General features: G+C 46.7%; 1 protein-coding gene across 1 annotated transcript in view; it reads right to left on the reverse strand.

Moving 5' to 3' along the window:
• GOLGA1 (golgin A1) overlaps window positions 1-19,304 on the reverse strand; it is a 46,400-nt gene that overhangs the window by 6,796 nt on the left and 20,300 nt on the right. The window contains exons 9-17 of the mRNA XM_041724839.1: window positions 17,676-17,801; window positions 15,835-15,930; window positions 12,481-12,576; window positions 10,833-10,982; window positions 10,000-10,095; window positions 3,665-3,754; window positions 2,481-2,583; window positions 2,229-2,371; window positions 1,598-1,741 (exon numbers count right to left, since the gene is read on the reverse strand). Of these exons, the coding sequence (XP_041580773.1) occupies window positions 1,598-1,741; window positions 2,229-2,371; window positions 2,481-2,583; window positions 3,665-3,754; window positions 10,000-10,095; window positions 10,833-10,982; window positions 12,481-12,576; window positions 15,835-15,930; window positions 17,676-17,801 (1,044 nt within the window). The remainder of the gene's footprint in view (window positions 1-1,597; window positions 1,742-2,228; window positions 2,372-2,480; window positions 2,584-3,664; window positions 3,755-9,999; window positions 10,096-10,832; window positions 10,983-12,480; window positions 12,577-15,834; window positions 15,931-17,675; window positions 17,802-19,304) is intronic.

Here is a 19,304-nt window from a genome sequence, read left to right on the forward strand (position 1 = left end):
AAGAAACAACTAAAAGGACTGGTTAACGGTGTGGATGATGCTTGTGGAAGAAACAAGGGGGTTGGGCAGCCCCGGTGGCACAGCGGTTTGGCGCTGCCTGCAGCCTGGGGTGCGATCCTGGAGACCCGGGATCGAGTCCCACGTCGGGCTTCCTGCGTGGAGCCTGCTTCTCCCTCTGCCTGTGTCTCTGCCCCTCTCTCTGTGTCTATGAATAAATAAATAAAGTCTTAAAAAAAAAAAAAAAAGAAACAAGGGGGTTGAGAATGACACCATGATTTTTATTTTTCCCATTTCCTGAGCTAAGAAGGGTGGCAGCTGTGCTAGGCATACAGTGAGTCTGAAGTTTGGTTTTGGATGGTGTAAGTTTCAGATGCTTTTTAGACACTGCTGCGGAGGTACAGAGATGACTGAGGGTTCCCAGGGGCTGTGTGGGTTTGCGAGAAGGACATGGACGCTCCCAACGCGGAGAGAGGAGTCTGAGGGGTGGGCCCTGGGGCACATGGTATTTGTGCGCTTTTCTATATGTATTTATTTTTTCTTTTTAATTTTTTATTTGTCAGAGAAAGATACACAGAGAGAGAGTGCACATGAGTAGGAGGTAGGGGCAGAGGGAGAAGCAGGCTCCCTGCTGAGCAAGGAGCCTGATGGGGTACTTGATCCCAGGACTCTGGGATCATGACTGGAGCCAAAAGGAGATGCTCAACTGACTGAGCCACCCAGGTGCCCCTCTGTATATTATATTTCACAGTAAGATTAAATGTGTGTGTGAAAGAGACAGAGAGAAAGAGCACTTTTCCCTTTTGTTAAAGCTCTGAACAAATACACACCCACAATGACACACTTGAGGCTAGAGTGATGAGCAGCCAACACTAACTTGCCAGGACCCCTGGAGACAAGGATCAAATGACACCCCACATGTGCAGGTGCAGAGGCTGGAGGAGAGGTGGAATCATGACATTTACCAGACCTCTGCCAAGTACCAGAAAGTTGACGGGACAGCTAACAAACACTTTCATTTCACCCCCCAACATGCCCCCCAGTAAAACCACTTGAAGACCGACATTGCTGGGTTGTTTCACAGCTATGGAAAGGAAGTACGAGGTAAGGTCCAACATGACCCAATGGTGACAGCAGAGGTGGGTGTGAACATCTGAACTTGCTGCTGCTTGAGCTCTAACACTCTGGATGTTATCTCACATGGAGGAACGTGTGAAAGGCAGGCAAGCGAGGTGGAAATCCAGGAAAAAGGCCTTCGGATAAAGAGGGAAGATCTCCCTCCCAGACGTGCCCAAGGGCATCCATAAAACTCTCTTAAGAAGGGACCAAACAGGGATGCCTGGGTGGCTCAGTGGTTGAGCGTCTGCCTTTGGCTCAGGGTGTGATCCCAGGGTTTGCAATTGAGTCCTGCATTGGGCTCCCTGCATGGAGCCTGCTTCTCCCTCTACCTGTGTCTCTGCCTCTCTCTGTGTCTCTCATGAATAAATAAATAAATCTCTTAAAAAAAAAAAAAAAAGAAGAAGAAGGAACCAAACGGTTTCAGGCACAGATACAGGAAGGGTGCAGGGAGATAAACAGCTGAGGCAAAGGGCCCCATCACCTTATTTTTCTCCAGAAGTTGCTGCTCCAAGTCCTGTTTGTCCTTCTGTAGCTGCTCTAGGTCCATGACCCCCACCTCGCCATTCGGGACGCCCTCTGCGGCTGAAAGCTGGAACGTGGGGTCCTGCGTGGCCCTCGAGGTTACCTACAGAATGGCGGCAGCAAGCTGAGCCAGGACAAGGTTGGGGTGACGCTAAGCCATAGGTCTGTGGGTAAGGGGACCAGATTGGTTCTGGAGGTGCAGACTGAGGTACTGGAACAAGCAGCTGGCCGAGAGCCATGCCTCAACCGTGGAGCTCCTGTCCTATGCTTTCCAATGTCATAATCACCTGTCCACACAGCAAGGGTCTGGACACCTGCCTTTGACACGTGGTGCCACATCTGATGGGCTCCTCAATACCCACAAGCTCTTACTCGGTTAAGCACCCCACTTTAAAGATGGGGGTGAAAGAACAGGGAAGTGACTCGCCCAGCATCCTGGAGGAGCATCAGCGCTTCCCCCTGCATCTTCCTATCACCTCCTAGTGGCAAACAGCAGTGGGTGGTCAACCATGTGTCCTGCCACAGCACTCTCCTGCCACAGCACATGCTGCCGCCCCCAACCCAGGCCCGTGGTTCAGATGGGGACTCACGAGAGGCTCGGGCACCGAGCGTGTCAAGCCCTGCTCTGGGCTGGGTAGCCTCAGCTCCTCGTCCCTTGTAGTCCCCCTCAGGCTCCGCAGGGATTCCAGCTCACTCTGCAGCTGGCGTGTTTGCAACAGGACAGAGTCATGACCTGGGCCGGGCAGAGGGGAGCATGGTCAGCCCAGTGACTCCACGCCACTTCGGGGCAGGGGTACTGGGTCGCGGCAGGTGAGCAGGCTCCACAGGGGCAGACTCCTTACCTTTCTTCAGTTGGAAGATCTCCTGCTCTTTCTGGAGAATCACTTCAGCCCTTTCCTGCAAAGTCTGCTCTTTCTCGTCTACCACAGCTGTGAGGTTAGCAGCCTTGGACAGAAAGACCAACATGAGAAGGCTGGTGACAGTAACACGTGAGAAGGCTGGCGACAGTAACCCCATTTCCCCCAAAAGGAATCTCCAATTTTCCATGACCCAGGGTCCCCCATGAATCCCTCCCTGCAGTCCATGGCCTAGAACATTCCCTAAGTTAAGCTCTGCTCCTCTGGACATGCACAGGGCAGGGGCCAGGGCCCGACACAGGAGCAACTGCCCTTGCTGCCCACCTGGCCTATGCTGGGCCTACCGGACATGCGGCTGTTGTGCCCCGCCTTCCAGCAAGCTGCATAACCATGACTTCCAGGTCCCGAGGCCTGCCACACGCCTGACATTTGATACACGTGACCTTGTTACACATGATGTTTGTTAGTCTCCTGAAAGGTGTAATTATCCTAAAGTCTTTCCAGAGGCAACTGAGACTCACATTTGTTAGGGGACTTACTGAAGGCCTAGAGCCCATTCACTACAAGTCTGGGGCCTGAGGCAGTCTTTATGAAAAGGAAGGTGTACCCCACCCTTCCTGCTGAGAGCTCAAGTGAGCTCAAGTCTTGCGGGTCTATGGGCAGTGATGGCCCCCTACGGAATTCGAGCCCAGCAGGTACCCGAATAGGGGCTTTTCCCAGGTGAGCTTTATAACAATAACTGACCATCAAAAATCGCAAAGCCTTATCCTGTGGGATGAGGATTAATTAATTAATTAATTAGTTTGTTTATTTATTTGTTTATTTATTTATGATAGTCACAGAGAGAGAGAGAGAGGCAGAGACATAGGCAGAGGGAGAAGCAGGCTCCATGCACCGGGAGCCTGACGTGGGATTCGACCCAGGTCTCCAGGATTGCGCCCTGGGCCAAAGGCAGGCGCCAAACCGCTGCGCCACCCAGGGATCCCGAGGATTCTTTATAACACTTTTCTCCTACCTTCCTAGAGACATCAGGGGAATCACGCAGTTAATGGCATTTCTGAGACCTCTGTCCACCCCCTGTCCTGGACACACGGGGAGGTAGGCTGGTCCTACCTGAGGCTGGAACACACCACCCTTGGGCCCACACCTCAGGGTCACATGGGGCCTACCTGTCGCTGGAACTCTTCTCTCTGCTTCCGCACCTCCTCTAGGGCTTGAGCCATTGCAACACTCACAATTTCTCTCTGGTTCCATTCTTCCTACAATCCAGAAGATAGGGAAGAGGGTGGGTCCCAAAACTCATTCCACAGCTTTTTTTAGCTGCATACTACCTGCAGCCTATTAAGGGCCAGACTAGTGTTCTTCCTGCTTCTTGGGGTTCCTGGGCTGCCCTCTTGCTGTAATGTCTTCTGTATCCCTCTGGGAACTGTCCTGGTGGGAAACCCACCGACCTCTATGCAAATGGACACACCAGCCAGTTCTTGGGCTGAGGTTAGGGCATCCAGAACTTGAAGAGAAGAGCTGGACTAGTGAAATCAACACAAGATTCTCAGGCCCTTGTGAATGGACTAGTGGACTGGAGCAACCCAACTACAGGAAAAATAATAAGGGATGACTGAATTAGAATAGGGCAAAATGCCACAGACTCATCAAAACTATCTATTTTCTAGGAGAGAAAGGCTCTGAGATGTTAAAGTGCCTGAGGTCCCACAGCTGGTTAGTGGCATAGCAGGTTTCAAGCCACCATCTGAGTTCAGAGCCAAGGCTTTGGCTGTTAGACTCTCCCACCTGGATTATTTCTTATGCTGAGCAGGGCTGGTTCCTCAGCCTTCCCCAGAGCACAGGGATTGTCTCCTGACAAATGCATCAGTCCTCTTCCCTGAGACAGAGGCCGTGCTTACTGCTCAATTCTCAGACTTCTCGGGTGCCTTCATTCTGGTCAGGGACATCTACTGTTTCTGTCTACTATCAGGATTGCCCTATTCTGGGGGGTAAGAGCCTCATTATTGCTATTCCCCACTTCCACCCCACAGTTCCACATGGTTCTGGTAGGGCTGCCAATAACAATATGCCAATTTTGTGGCTACAAGGATAAGCATGTAATTCAGACCTAGCTGATCATAGTACTGCAGCCCAGGGCCAAAATGATCTAAGAGGTGGCTCTGTTATCTAAGATGGACCAATCAGAATCCCTTTTTATATCAGAATCCTTTTATATATAGTGAAACCCAGGGAGAGAAGTCCTCTTTCCTAAGCTGGCATGTTACCAGCTTGGAGGTGCTATGGTGGTATCCTCCTAATTTGTATACCGCAGTCTACATCATGGAGAAAAAGCAAGGCCAAGTTTGGTAACTGAGAGGGCAAGAAACAGCATGATGCAGGAAGAAGAGACCCGAGTCCCTCACCACTCAGGTTGTAGTTGGACAAGACTTTCTGGTTCTGTGAGCTACTTATCTCCCCTAATGACACCTCCCTTTCCAGTGATACCGGTACAAGTTGGTTAATGGAGGGAGAGGCCAGCCTCCTGACCAGAGGCATTCTGGCTCCTACTGTGGAGTTGTCGGAATTGACCTTCTGTTGAGTCTGTTTCTAGTAAAGACGAGAAAAACAAGTGCCTGAATTCAAGAGTAGAGACCTTGCTTTACCCTAGACAACATCTCTCAACAGGGGAGACTTTGTTGATGCAGGAGAAGCACCTCTGAAAAACCCTGGCCTGTGGGTCCAGGTAGAGGGTGGTAGAAGCCTTTTCTGGGGAGAGTGAGAGGAGAGCTCTGACTGCTGATGCCTAAGAGGACAGCAGGCAGACCAAGAGAAAGACAGGAAAGCAGGTCAGGGCAGGAACCAGAGACTCAAAGCACCTCTATGCCAGGAACTGCAGGCATCACTTTTCATCCAGGGTCACACTTGATCCTCAGGGTAATCCTCTGGAAGTCAAGGGTTAATAGGTTCAGTTTGAAAGAAAAAAAAAAAAAAAAAGAAACTAGATTCCCTCAAAAATCAGCCAGTGAGGGGCTTGCCTGGCACACAGAACTGAATCCACACAGCTGTGAAGTCCGCGCTATTGCCACAGAGCCACAGTCGAGCCTGGACTATGGAATTTGAGGCTGCTTGGCATAGCTCAGGTCTGCTGCAGAAGCCACTGGGCTTCCTAGCTTTCCATGCCTGGGAATGACTTCCCTGAAGGAATTCTAAATATATATGCACCCAAAAACAGTGCTTCAAAATACTTGAAGCAACGATGACAATTAAAGGGAGAAAGAGACAAATCCAGGATCACAGTTCCAAGATTCAGCATGCTGCTCTATGTGACGTAACGAGAATACAAGAGAGAAGAATCAGAACACACTCAGGAGATACGGACAATACTATGACCCCATATGGCGTACTCTCCCCAGCAGCTGTGTGTGCAGATACTTCCCAAGACAGGCTACAGGCTGGTCATTAAGACAAGCCTCAATAAATATCAAAGGACTGAAATCAGTTGGTGTCTTATTGACTGTCATAGTATTAAACTAGAAATCCAAGATATCAAAAAAATTCCCTAAATGTGTGAAAATTAAGCCCACTTCCTAACAGCCTGCATGGGCTGGGTTTTAAGTTACTGCTTATCAGTCCCCCTTTATACCCAGGGCTTTGCCTGCTGTACCTGGGACTCTGCTCCTCAGGCTGGTTCCATATGAACCTTAGCCCACAGGAGGCGCTTGGGGGAGACTGGAAGGCAGGGGACAGAGCCAAAGATGTGCTCCGTCCTCCTCGTTTCCAGATTCTGTGAGCAGTGCTGCTTGGTCCTGGCAGCAGCGACTTCTTCCCAAAGCAGTAGTACATCCATGCGGCAGTTTTTCCCCACACTCGGGGCTGACTTCATTCCCCCAAGACCCCCAAGTGCCCAGTGAACAGTGCCTCCCACTCACAGGTCTAAGTATCAGATCTATGGAGCTCTTTGTCTTAATCCCTAAGATTAATAATTCCACCTTCTTTGCTCTGTTCCCTTAGTCGTAGCCATTCCTGCAGGGAATGGCTTCGTGAGATCTTCTATCAGTTTCTGCTAAAAACTTTACATAAGAACATAAAGTCTCAAATAATTGGTATGGTTCCTTTCTCAGGACTGGACCCAGATGGGCACAGTGCAGGACAGATTTTGTTTCTTTCTGTGTACATTAGCTGCAATGATCATTGCTCTTCATTCTTCCTTACTGCTTTACATCTTTCATGCATCTATCTAGAATCTTCCTTCACCTGAATGATGCTCTCTAGCACTTCCTTTATTTTTTTTTCTGTAGCACTTCCTTTAGTGCAAATCTGTTGGTGACTAATTCCTGTTTCTTTTCTTTTCTTTTTTTTTTTAATTTTTATTTATTTATGATAGTCACAGAGAGATAGAGAGAGAGGCAGAGACACAGGCAGAGGGAGAAGCAGGCTCCATGCACCGGGAGCCCGACGTCGGATTCGATCCCGGGTCTCCAGGATCGCGCCCTGGGCCAAAGGCAGGCACCAAACCGCTGCGCCACCCAGGGATCCCTAATTCCTGTTTCTGTTTTATTGTTGTTGTTGTTTTTTAAAGATTTATTTATGCATGAGGGACACAGACAGAGAGAGAGAGGCAGAGACATAGGCAGAGGGAGAAGCAGGCTCCATGCAGGGAGCCCGACATGGGACCCGATCCCGGGACCCCAGGATCACGCCCTGGGCCGAAGGTGACGGGCACTAAACCACTGAGCCACCCAGCGATCCCCACAAATAAACCTTTTAAAAAAGCTCAACAATAACAGGTGCTGGGGAATCCCTGGGTGGCTCAGTGGTTTAGCGCCTGCCTTCGGCCCAGAGCATGATCCTGGAGTCTTGGGATCAAGTCCCACATCAGGCTCCCTGAGTGGAGCCTGTTTCTCCCTCTGCCTATGTCTCTGTCTGTCTCTCATGAATAAATAAAAATAAAATCTTAAAAAAAAAACCAAACAGGTGTCTGGGTGCCTCAGTTGGTTAAGCAACTGCCTTTGGTTCAGGTCATGATCCCAGGGTCCCAGGTCCTACCCACATCAGGCTCCCTCCTCAGTGGGAAACCTGCTTGTCCCTCTGCCTGCCATTCCCTCTGGTTGTGCTCTCCCACTCTCTCTCTCTTTCTCTCTCAAATAAATAAGTAAAGTCTTTAAAAATTTTTTTTAAATAACATTTATCCTATTTGGATTTGTAAGAATCCTCATACCTATACCTGTGACTTGATAGCTTTTAGCAGTTTGGAAACTTCTCAGCTATTAATGCTTCAATAATTGCTTTGGTCTCAGGGCACTTGGGTGGCTCATTCATTTGCGTCTGACTCTGGGTTTCCACTCAGGTCACTATCTTATCAGGGTTGTGAGACTAAGCCCTGTGTCAGGCTCTGTGCTCAGCGTGGAATCTGGCTGGGATTCTCTCTCCCTCTCCCAACCTCCCCCTGCTCTCTTTCTCTCTCTCTCCAAAATAAATAAATAAAAAATAAATGAAATCCTTAAAAAAAAATCGTTGCTTCAGTCTCACTTGTGTGCTCCCTTCTGGGTCCCCACGGACCTGGGATCAGGCACCTTGCAGCATCCTTTTATCATGCCTTTTCTATATTTTATTCTACCCTTCCTTCACTTCGCTAATTCTTTTTTTTTTTTTCTAGTGAGTTCTAATCTGCTCTTAAACATATTCATTATTTTTTTAATGTATTGTCATTTATTTATTTTAAAATATTTTATTTATTTATTCATGACAGAGAGAGAGAGAGAGAGAGGCAGAGACACAGGCAGAGGGAGAAGCAGGCTCCATGCAGGGAGCCCAGTGCAGACTCGATCCTGGGACTCCAGGATCACGCCCTGGGCCGAAGGCAGGTGCTAAACCGCCAAGCCATCCAGGGATCCCCTGTATTGTTTTTTAAAACAATTTTCTTGAAGTATAACAATATGCTATGCATATCTCAAATGTGCAACGTGGTGACTTAGGGTGAAATTAACAATGAAAACCATGAAAATACTCATTACCCACAAAAGCTTCCTCATGCCCTTTGGAGTCTACCATGTTCTATGTTCCAGCCTTACACACTCTGGCTCTCACGTTCTTATATGTTTTCCTTTTAACACTGCTGCTTTTTAGTAGTTACCAGATCTCTGCTGAAAATTTCAATTTTTCCTTTATGCCCTTAAACATAGTAAGTGATGTAATATCTGAACCCCCTAATTTCTGTACTTGCTTCCTTTCCAGAACATTCTCTACAAACAGCCAGAGTAATCATTTTAAAACAAAACCTCTCCCATCACTTCTTTGCTTAAAACTCCCAACTGTTTCCCTGCCTGCCTCCTCTCATCTTGTTTGCCCCTAAGCGGCAGCCACACCAGCCTTTGTGCTGTTCTCCAAACTAAGCTTTTTTCTGTCTCAGAGCTTTTCTATTTGTGATTTCTTCAGTCTGGACTATTCCTTTTCCCAAAAAGGCACATTGCTGGCTCCTTCTCAAGAGTCAGGGCTTTTACTCAAATATCACTGAAGCCCTCCCTAACCTCCATATTTAAAAGAGTCCTCTCTTCCCTACTTCCTGTCACTCACTCTGGTTTACTCTACACTGAATTTAAGACTAGTGCTCATCTGCTATCTCTAGTTACAGACTCCACGGGGTGGGGGGTAGGGGGTGGAGTTTTGCCTGTTTTGCTCAGATCTCAGCACCTTCAGTGGTGCCTAAATGTTTGTTGAAGGAATGAATACACAAACAGCTGTGACTCCAGGCACACGCTTCCCATGATTCAGCACCACTGCATTAGCACCTACCTAACTTGGCAGAGACTGCTACTGAAAGCTTACTTTATGCAGACCCTCAGCTGTGGATGTTCTGAGAAGGTCTCTGCCGAAAGACCCACAAGATCTCTGTGTCATGAACAAGTAGGGCAAGTGCTACTATGATCCATCATCTAAGAGCTCCTATGAAAGGGGACAGAGAAGCCTGGAGGCCTCTAAGAAAGTGGCAGAAATTCTTTCCCTTGCATCCAGTTATGTCCAGGCAGAGAAGTGGGCAGCATCTGATTAAAGCACTGAGTTCTCAGAGGGGAAAGGGTAACAATCCAGTAGACTGTTTCTTCATCTCTACTCACAGGCTCCAACATAAATACGTAAAGTCCTTACAACCATTCAAGTCCTTACTTTACCAATTCCACTGGAAAAGTCAACAACACTAGTGCTGTGACAACATGACTTCCAGGCAGCTGCTGACATAGACAGAGAGCTGGCTGAGTTAAGTCAGATCAGCATCATCTTAAACTAACTAGAGAACTTTGGGCAGAGCCTCAAATGACATTAACTGCAAAATGAGCATAATTCTTCCTACCATCCTGGATCACCGAGAGGACTTAATGAGTAACGATTTCTAGCAAATGTCTAACAGAACTGTTGAAGAAATGCTAGTTCACGCCTTCTCCACTCTGAGTACAAAACTTTCACTGCGCTGCTCCCAATACACGTGTAAAAGACAGGCTGTGACATGCTGGTGCTGTTAGATAAATACCTTTAGCTTCTTTAGTTCAAGCTGATGGTGTTGTAAAGAACGTTCACATTCATTCTTACTTTCTCTGAGGACTGCATTTTCTTGCTCCAGCTTTCTCTGCAAATTGAGAAATGCACATGTAAGAAGACAAGGGCTTTACCCTATATCCCCTGGACACAGTCCTACAGACATGGAACCTCTGAAAATGCACCCCACCCTTTGTGGGGTGGGGTGTGGAGAGGAGAATGGGGCAGGGGTAAGAAAAAACCAGCTGACACATGCCTCACAAGAAGAAATATGGCACCTGACTCTGAAGATGCATGGCAGGGAAAGGAAGTAGAGAGAGGGAAAAGCCATGAGGGAGGAATGAGAATACTGCAGAGGAACAGTGGGAAGAGGCTGAAGGGTCTGCTCAGGAGGTACCAATGCAGCCCGTAAAAAGAGAAAACCCAGGGATCCCTGGGTGGCTCAGCGGTTTAGCGCCTGCCTTTGGCCCAGGGCGTGATCCTGGAGTCCCAAGATCGAGTCCCACATCAGGATCCCTGCATGGAGCCTGCTTCTCCCTCTGCCTGTCCCTGTCTCTCTCTCTCCCTCTCTCTGTGTCTCTCATGAATAAATAAATAAAATCTTAAAAAAAAAAAAAAAAAAGAGGAAAACCCATCTGTCTGGGTTTTATAAAAGGCAGGCTTTTTATATCCATTCTTATGAGCAGGTATCTTGCTGGAAAGAGAAAAGCTGCTCTAAAAAGTGGTTCCCTAGCTTAGCAGGGGCTGGTATTCTGTCAGTGACTTGGCAGCACAGCAGCATGTGAACCTGGTGCTTATAAACCTGGCCTCCCTCCTCTCCTCACTCACCACCTCTTGCTCTGCAGCCGTATGGTCGGCTACCCGGGCTCTCTCCAGGGCAGCAAGCTGGGCCTCCAGTGTGTGGACACGCTCTGTGCACTGCTGCTCCAGAGCAAGGGCCTGCTGCTGTGTACGGCTGCTCTCCTGGTTTGCGGCGGCCTGTGGGGTGGGGGTGGGGACAATTATCCGTGGTGACAATAAGGACCCCATTCTCTCCCTCAGACCCAAAGATGGGTGTCCAGTAGAAAGAATTCTGCTTCCTGATCTCTGGCCCAGGTGCTGTTGAGGTCTCTACCTGCAGCTCTGCCTCTTGCCCCTGGTCTGTTCAGTAGTTGAAGTCTGGGACTGGTCTTGGTGCTAGGGGGATAGCTTAGGGCACCAGCCAGTCCTAAGACACCGTCTTTCACCCGTCTTGGTTCTGCCCTCTATGGCTGAGGCTTCCCTAGGGAGGCAGTATTGATCTTTAACTAATGAAGGGGTTATGACCCCACGATCCCATTGTAAGTTGAAAATAATAAGTTGAAACAAGCATCATAGCTTATCCTAGCCTACTTTAAATGCTCAGAACAGGGACCCCCTGGTTGGCTCAGTCAGCAGAGCATGTGACTCTTGATCTTGGGGTTGTGAGTTTGAGTCTCACATTGGGTGGAGAGATAACTTAAACACAAAATCTTTTCAAAAAACAAATTTTTTTAAATGCCCAGAACACTTACGTAGCATAGCCTACAGCTGGGCAAAGCCTATTTTCTACTGAAGTGTTGACTATCTCATGTAATTTACTGAATACTGCACTGAAAATGAAAAACAGAAAGGCTGTTTACAGAATCGATGGTTTACTCTGTGATCACAGGGCTGCCTGGAAGATGTGGCTCCCTGCCACTGTCGGGCATGGAGGGAGAGTATCGTACTGCGCATTGTTAGCCCAGGAAAAGCTCAAACTTCAAAATTTGAAGTATGGTTTCTACTGAGTGCATATTGACTTTGCATCTCATAAAGTCAAAAATCATTAAGCTGATCAATCATAAATCAGGGACCATCTGTAAAATACAGTGAAGATGAACAAGGCCTTCGACCCAAGAAAGATGGGGGTTCTGCCATTTATTACCTAGGAGACCATGACCTCTGGGTTACTGAACCAGCTTCCTCTAGAGAATGAGGATAACAGCACATACCTCTGAGGTCTGTAGCAAGGACTGAAGGAAACACATGCTGGATATTTAGCACAGTGACTGGCATGGCAAACGTACAGTAAGTACTGTTTTTATTTCTCTAGATTCTAACTCAACACTCCATTTGGGGCTGTGACAGCTGGACAAACCCTTGGCCATGTTCTCCCCAGAGCCAGGACTGTTCTCCACAGCCCTGGAGGTTGGAGGTTGGACTGTCGAGTTATCCCATCCTACAGTCTCAGAACTAGGTTGGGCCCTATGGCCAGCAGTCAGATGGGAATTAGCCAGTCTCTCTCTCCTTTGGTAATTCAGATCCTCCAGCAGGTCCTGACTCTCTGCCTGCAGCTGCCCACCTGCTCACATCCAGCTCAACTGTATCGAAGGTCAGGTCCAAATACCTCACTAGAGTGAGTCTGGAGCAGCTAGCTGCAAAGGCGTAAAGGGCAAGCATCAGGTGCCTAGAACAAGCAGCCACAAGAACCACTTACGAGCTGCTGAATCTGAACTTCCTGAGCCACCATGACATCACCACTGTGCTTTAGCTTCTCCTCAGATGCCTGCAAGTTCTGCTGGAGTTCTTTCACCTGAGGGGGAAAGAGAAGCATTGTTTCATTCAAAAGAAGCTGAAGAGTGGTAATAATTAACTTTAAAAATCAAATCCATTTAAATCATAAAGCGAGTACATTACAGAATTTTTTATAAAGATTTTATTTATTTGAGAGACAGCACATGAACAGAGGGGGAGCGCGCAGAGGGAGAAGCAGACTCCCTGTTGAGCAGGGAGCCTGATGCAGGGCTCAATTCCAGAATCCCAAAATCATGACCTGAGCCAAAGGTAGACATCTGACTGAGCCATCCAGGTACCCCCAGAAACTGTTTCAATTAGGAAAAAAGACACAAAGACACCTTTAGATCTACCATGATACAACACCACCATTCTAACATATTTTCCTCTGCTGTATTTTTATGACTGCCTTTTTAAAAAAAATATGTGTAAGTTCCTTTTTTTTTTTTAAGATTTTATTTATTTATTCATAGAGAGAGAGAGGCAGAGACACAGGCAAAGGGAGAGAGAGAAGCAGGCTCCATGCAGGGAGCCCGATGTGGGACTCCATCCCAGGTCTCCAGGATCACACCCAGGCTGCAGGCGGTGCCTAACCGCTGTGCCACCGGGGCTCCCCCCACCCTTTTTTTTTTACAACTCTGTATATAATTCCAGGAATACTGTGTTTCTCCTCCTTACTCATGTTTCCTTCTGTATCCCATGTAGTCATCAGAACTTCAATTATTTCTTTAAAGGATATTGCACAAAGTATTGAACCATTCCTACTGTGCTGGCAGTTGGGCTGTGTCCCACTTTCCCATCTGAGATAACACAGCTGTTATCTCAGTGACATCTTCACCGAACATTTTGTGACCTGGTTTGAGCCACTTCCTTAGGCTAGATTCCCAGAAGTGGGATGACTGCCTATGACACAAACTTCCCTCATTCCACAACCATCAACTCTGTCTGACTTTGTACCTGATGCTGCACTAGGATGTGTGGCTGGCCCTGTGGACAGGACCAGACCCTGTCCGTTGAGCTGGATGTGGCTCTCCAATGGGGCATTTCTATCTGGTTGGAGCTATCTTTGCCAATTTCCCTTATGAAGTCCTCTTGTTTGCTGAGTAAGGTATGACCTTGAGAAAGTTTATGATTAAAAACATAAACACAAGGAAGGCTGCAGCTTTGTCAAGGAAAAGCAGGTACCTGACAAGAGGATACTCTTATGGTTCCTTATACACATTCACATGGAGCTGAAGCAACTCATGGAGAACAGCCTATTTCTACATAGGAGGACAAGTAATGTTACCTGTCCAGGATCACAGATTTTTTTTTAAAGATTTTATTTATTTATTTATTCATGGGGGTGGGGGTGAGGGCAGAGACACAGGCAGAGGGAGAAGCAGGCTCTATGCAGGGAGCCCAACGTGGGACTTGATCCCAGGTCTCCAGGATCAAGCCCCGGGCCGAAGGTAGCGCCAAACCACTAAGCCACCAGGGCTGCCTAGGATCACAGATTTTAATAGTGGTAGAGCCAGAAATGAAACCTAGCTTTTTAACCCCTGGTTTCAGAAAGTATCTACCCAAGTCTCAATTTAGAGGCAGAGCTCAAGAAAGGTTCAGCTCCTCTAGGGGTTAAGCACAGAGTTATCATGTCCCCTAGTGATTCTACTCCTAGGTATAAACCCAAGAGAAATGAAAGTAAAAGGTCACACAAAAACCTTGTTCATAGCACTATGCTAATGCTTATTATTCACAATAGCCAGAAGGTGGAAATAACCCAAAAGTCCCGTTGACAAATGAAGGGATAAACAAAACGTGGTATAGACATATAAAGGAATGAAAGCCTTTTCAAAAAGCTTATTCAGCCCTGGGCCACCTGACTGGCACAGTGGTAGAGCATGTGACTCTTGATCTCGGGGTTGTGAGTTCCAGCCCCATGTGTGGCATGGAGTTTTACTTAAAAAAAAAAAAAAAAGGCTTATTCAGCCTTAAAAAGAAATGAAATTCAGACACATGCTACAACATGAATGAACCCTGAAGACATATGTTAAGTGAAATCAGCCAGACACAAAAGGATGCATATCATATAATTCCACTAATAGGACATTCCCAGAGTAATCAGACTTAAGTAGAATGGTGGTGGGCTGGGGATGGGAGAGAATGGGAAGTGAGAATTTCAGTCTGAGAAGATCAAAACGTTCTGGAGATGATGGTGGTAATGGTTGAACAGTGTGAATGTGCTTCATGCCACTGAATTGTACACTAGAAATGGATGAAATGGTAACTTTGTCATGTATATTTTATCGTAATAAAAAAACATTCAGAAACAGAACTGAATGCTAATAAAATAAACCAAGCTGTATTGGAAAAAAAAAAGAGCTTGAAGTATATTTATCAGAAGATAAGATTTTAAAAATGAGCTAATAAGCATTTACTACAGTGTCCTCCCCAAATTCATATGGAAATCCTGTTGCCTGACGTGATGGGAACAGGAGGTGGGGCCTTTGCGAGATGCTTAGGTCATGAGGGTGGAGTCCTCATGATGGGATCCGTGCCCTTATGAAAGAGGCCCCACGGAGATCCCTTACCCCTTCCACCACTTCACACTAACTAAACTGGCAAACAAACAAATGGCTGGAAAAAGCAGGAATGCAGATACAGAAACCTTCATGCACTCTGGGGGAGCAGAGCCAGGGGCAGCCCTTGCAAGAATGTTCTTGTCCTAACTTAGTCATAGGCATTCTCTGTCCTCAGGGTGACAGGGACGAGGCTGTTCAAGGTAGTGTAACCTGTGGTGACAGGAAGAAGGCGGCAATGCAGATGTCCAGCACCTGATAGATATATGATGTAGAGCACTAAGTACAACGATGTGGACATGGACAGAAGTGGAGCAGGTGAATGTGACAGTATGTGACAGTGTGGAACTGTATCACTTAAATAAATGTAAGTGTGGAACTGTATCACTTACATAAATCAACATACATGCACGCAAAACAAGGCTGCCCATTTTAAGGTCACCCCACAATGCAAGGATCTCTAGTAACCCCATCAGAATAGCTTCCCATGGGAGGGAAGGCAAAGTGGATAAAAGGGAACAGCAAGAGAACAATGTTGTGTGGAACAATGGTAGCAATTTGGCAAGAATGAAGAAAATGACTAACTCAGCCATGTGTAAGTGAGTTTCAAAACAGTCCCTTCAAAAGAGAACCTCTGAGCCTAGGGGATTTTCCCCCAACGATGTCATCCAACCAGGCCACCATCCAGACACAGGAATCTCTGGGAATGAGGTCAGTACCCGAGTTTCCAGGATGTCAATGGCCTTGGCCTGGCTGCTTCTGGCTGCCAAGAGCTGCTGTCTGGTATCCTCCAAATTCTGCTCAGCAACGGTTTTCTGTAAGTTGAAAGAAGAGTAAAACAGTCATTTTTCCATTGAATAAATACTGATGTCTACCACATACTGTGATTTGAGCAAGACAGGGGGACACAAATGTATTAACAAAAATAACAGCTGAGATAATAGTCACATATCATAAAGTACACACAGATAAATTTGATACAATTCTTTGACCTTGAGACTGAGGCAAGACTAACAAAAAAATTAATAGAGTGCAATGAACACCCACAAAGATACCCAGATACTCACTGCCTCAGGAAAGTGGATGGCTTCCTAATTAACAAGTGGCCAGGGGTTGGCAGGGAGCACCCAGGCAGTGATCACCAGTGGAGTCATGAAATAGCCTGGGACATTTGGGGAGCTACAACTTGCAAAAACCTAAGGCAATGGTGGATTCAGGTCAAGAAATGAGACTAGAAAGTAAGGCAAAGGGGCAGATCATGGGAAACTTTTTATGCTGCAGAAAGGAGCTTGAATTTAATTCTGTAAGCAATATTTTTTAAAGTAGGGTTGTCCACATACTGGCATAAGAATAATGTGGTGGTGCAGGAGTAAGTAGTTGTTAAACTTGAGGTCTTACAGACCTACTGAAAAAAGGATTTCTAAGTATAGGAATGTACACACTAAACAAACTCTCCAAGTACCTCCTATGCACACTAAGCTTTATAATAATGATGATGGCACAATACTAAGGATTATAATATTAATAGCAGAAAAATACGGAGACCCTACTACATTCTAGAGCTTCATTCTAAGCATTTCACATATTGTAACTCCCTGAATCCTACCAACAATTCTGTGCTTGGTACAATTATCTACTCTATTTCACAGAAGAGAAAACAAACACAAAGAGATTAATTTTCTTGCCTTAAGTCACCAACTGATAAGAAGATGACGCGAGATACACACCTTGGCAGTCTGACTCTAGAAATCAATTTACACCCAAGAACCCAGGCTATATGCACTGCAGATTGCAGGAAAGCTGGACAAGAAGGTAAGGGAGTGAGGCGGTCAGGAATACCAGCTCGGCAGTGGGCGCAAAAGACTGCATCAGGGGTAAAGGAGGGGGCTGATGCCAGGTAGGCAGTTTGGAGACCTCTGCTGTGGACTAGGCTAGAGTTGCTAGAAGCCCTGAAGTACAACAGTGGCAGTGGAGATGGAGATGTTTAGTTGAAACGAAGACAGACAGTGACGGTCTAATCTAGGCCTAAGGTCTTGGCTTTGTCACCTTTGTCAGGGTGAGGTCAGTCCTGAGATACAAAAAGCAGGAGGAGCAGAATATGGGCAGACAATGCAGGCTCAATGAGAAAGGGCAAAGGTCAATCTGCTCAACAGCCTCACTCAGTGGAACCCCTCACTGCCGAAGGTGATTCTTGCTCATGCCATAGGCAGACAGTAACAATTTTCCTTGGCCACTGGAAAGTGCAAAAGGGTGGAAGAGATCAGGGAGGTAAGATAAGACAGCCCAGCATAAATCACCAGGCGAGGTTCACTGGTGATTAGGGTGCTAATCATTCATAGGCATCTTTGAACGAGGCTCTCCCTTTCCTGGAAAACATGGCAATATACACAGGTGACAGGTGGCTGTTTTTTGCTGTAAGAAGGATAATCAGAAATTGGAGGGGGGGCTCTTCTTTTCCAGCTGCTTGTGGACTCTCTGGCTCTGAAGCTCTATGATTGTATGAAATCTCCAGTGTTACCCCTACCTTCCTAACAGTGGCTGTCTGAAAAGAGCTACTTACCTCTTTTAGGAGTTCTTGCACATGTTCTTCTCCTGGTAAGTTCTGCTCTAGTCTCTTCTCCAAGGACGAGACCTTCTCCTGCAACTGTGTGACGAGTTTTTCTTTCTCTTGAGTTTTAGCAGTGGCCTGCAAGTGAAGGCAAAGATTATATTACATTCTAACCCCTTTCTCCTTCCCACTCCCTGTCTCCTCTCGGACCATTACGTTTCCCGGAAATTCTGTTCTCAACTGCCTCTCAGAAGAACGGAGAGCTAAGGAATCTTCCTTGAAAAGGGATACAGAAGAAACACCAGGACCCAGCACCACCCAGACATCAGTTCAAACCTAGTGTGCAAGAGACAATTGCTCATTTAATTTAAGCATTATTGATGTAGGAAAGACAAGGCTATGATATCAGTGGGATGCAGGCAGAACTCTGAGAAGATGCTCCTTCTCTTTAAGACAATCAGATTGTTCGGTCATGACCTACTACTGTCTATGTTCACCAAGCACACATCTCATTCTACTAACCCAGAGTCCAACAGGACCTATGTACATCTTTAACTCAGATGCCAAACTTGGCAGAGGTATCCCCCTCAAGAAGGTCCCCATAAGTCCTACAAATGCCCAAGAGAACAATATTCTGGGAAATATGGGGCTAGATGAAGCATTAAGACACCAACGTAGCTGCCTCAAGAACGGAATGAGAGAACTTCTAAAATACATGAGGACACTCACTGCAGCTCCCAGCATAGTGACCAGGGCAGAGCCACTGTGCACCTCACACCTTGGCCCCAAACCAACAGCTACCCACTTTATTTCAGTCTATCTCTTTAGCAATGATGGTAGCGGTGGCGGTGGCAGTGGCAGGTTATGACTTGGTTCCTCTCACTGTTACCAATCTTCAAGTGCTACTTAATGTAAAAGCAGAGGATCCAGGAAGCTTTCATTCCATAAGTTTTTAGATCCCTAGTGGTCCTTGCATCCACTGAAGATGCCCAGGCACCTCTCTAAAAGTTTGTATAAGGGCACATGGGTGGCTCAGTTGGTTAAGCATCTGCCTTCGGCTTGGGTCATGATCCCAGGGTCCTGGGATTGAGCCCTGCATTGGGCTCCCTGCTTGGCAGGGAGTCTGCTATTCCCTCTAACTCTACCCCTCCCCATGCTTGTGCTCTTTCTCAAATTAAAAAGAATCTTTAGGGATCCCTGGGTGGCGCAGCGGTTTGGCGCCTGCCTTTGGCCCAGGGCGCGATCCTGGAGACCCGGGATCGAATCCCACGTCGGGCTCCCGGTGCATGGAGCCTGCTTCTCCCCCTGCCTGTGTCTCTGCCTCTCTCTCTCTCTGTGACTGTCATAAATAAAATAATAAATAAATAAATAAATAAATAAATAAATAAATAAATAAATAAATATAAAATCTTAAAAAGAATCTTTAAAAAAATGTTCAGGGATGCCTGGGTAGCTCCACAGTGGAACGTCTGCCTTTGTTTGGCTCAGGGTGTGATCATGGAGTCCCAGGCTTCCTGCATGGAGCCTGCTTTCCCTCTGCCTATGTCTCTGCCTCTCTCATGAATAAATAAAATCTAAAATAAATAAATAAATAAATAAATAAATAAATAAATAAATAAATAAATAGATTAATTAATTAAT

The sequence above is a fragment of the Vulpes lagopus genome, chromosome 12 (assembly GCF_018345385.1).
Source record: "Vulpes lagopus strain Blue_001 chromosome 12, ASM1834538v1, whole genome shotgun sequence".
Taxonomy (NCBI): Eukaryota; Metazoa; Chordata; class Mammalia; order Carnivora; family Canidae; genus Vulpes; species Vulpes lagopus.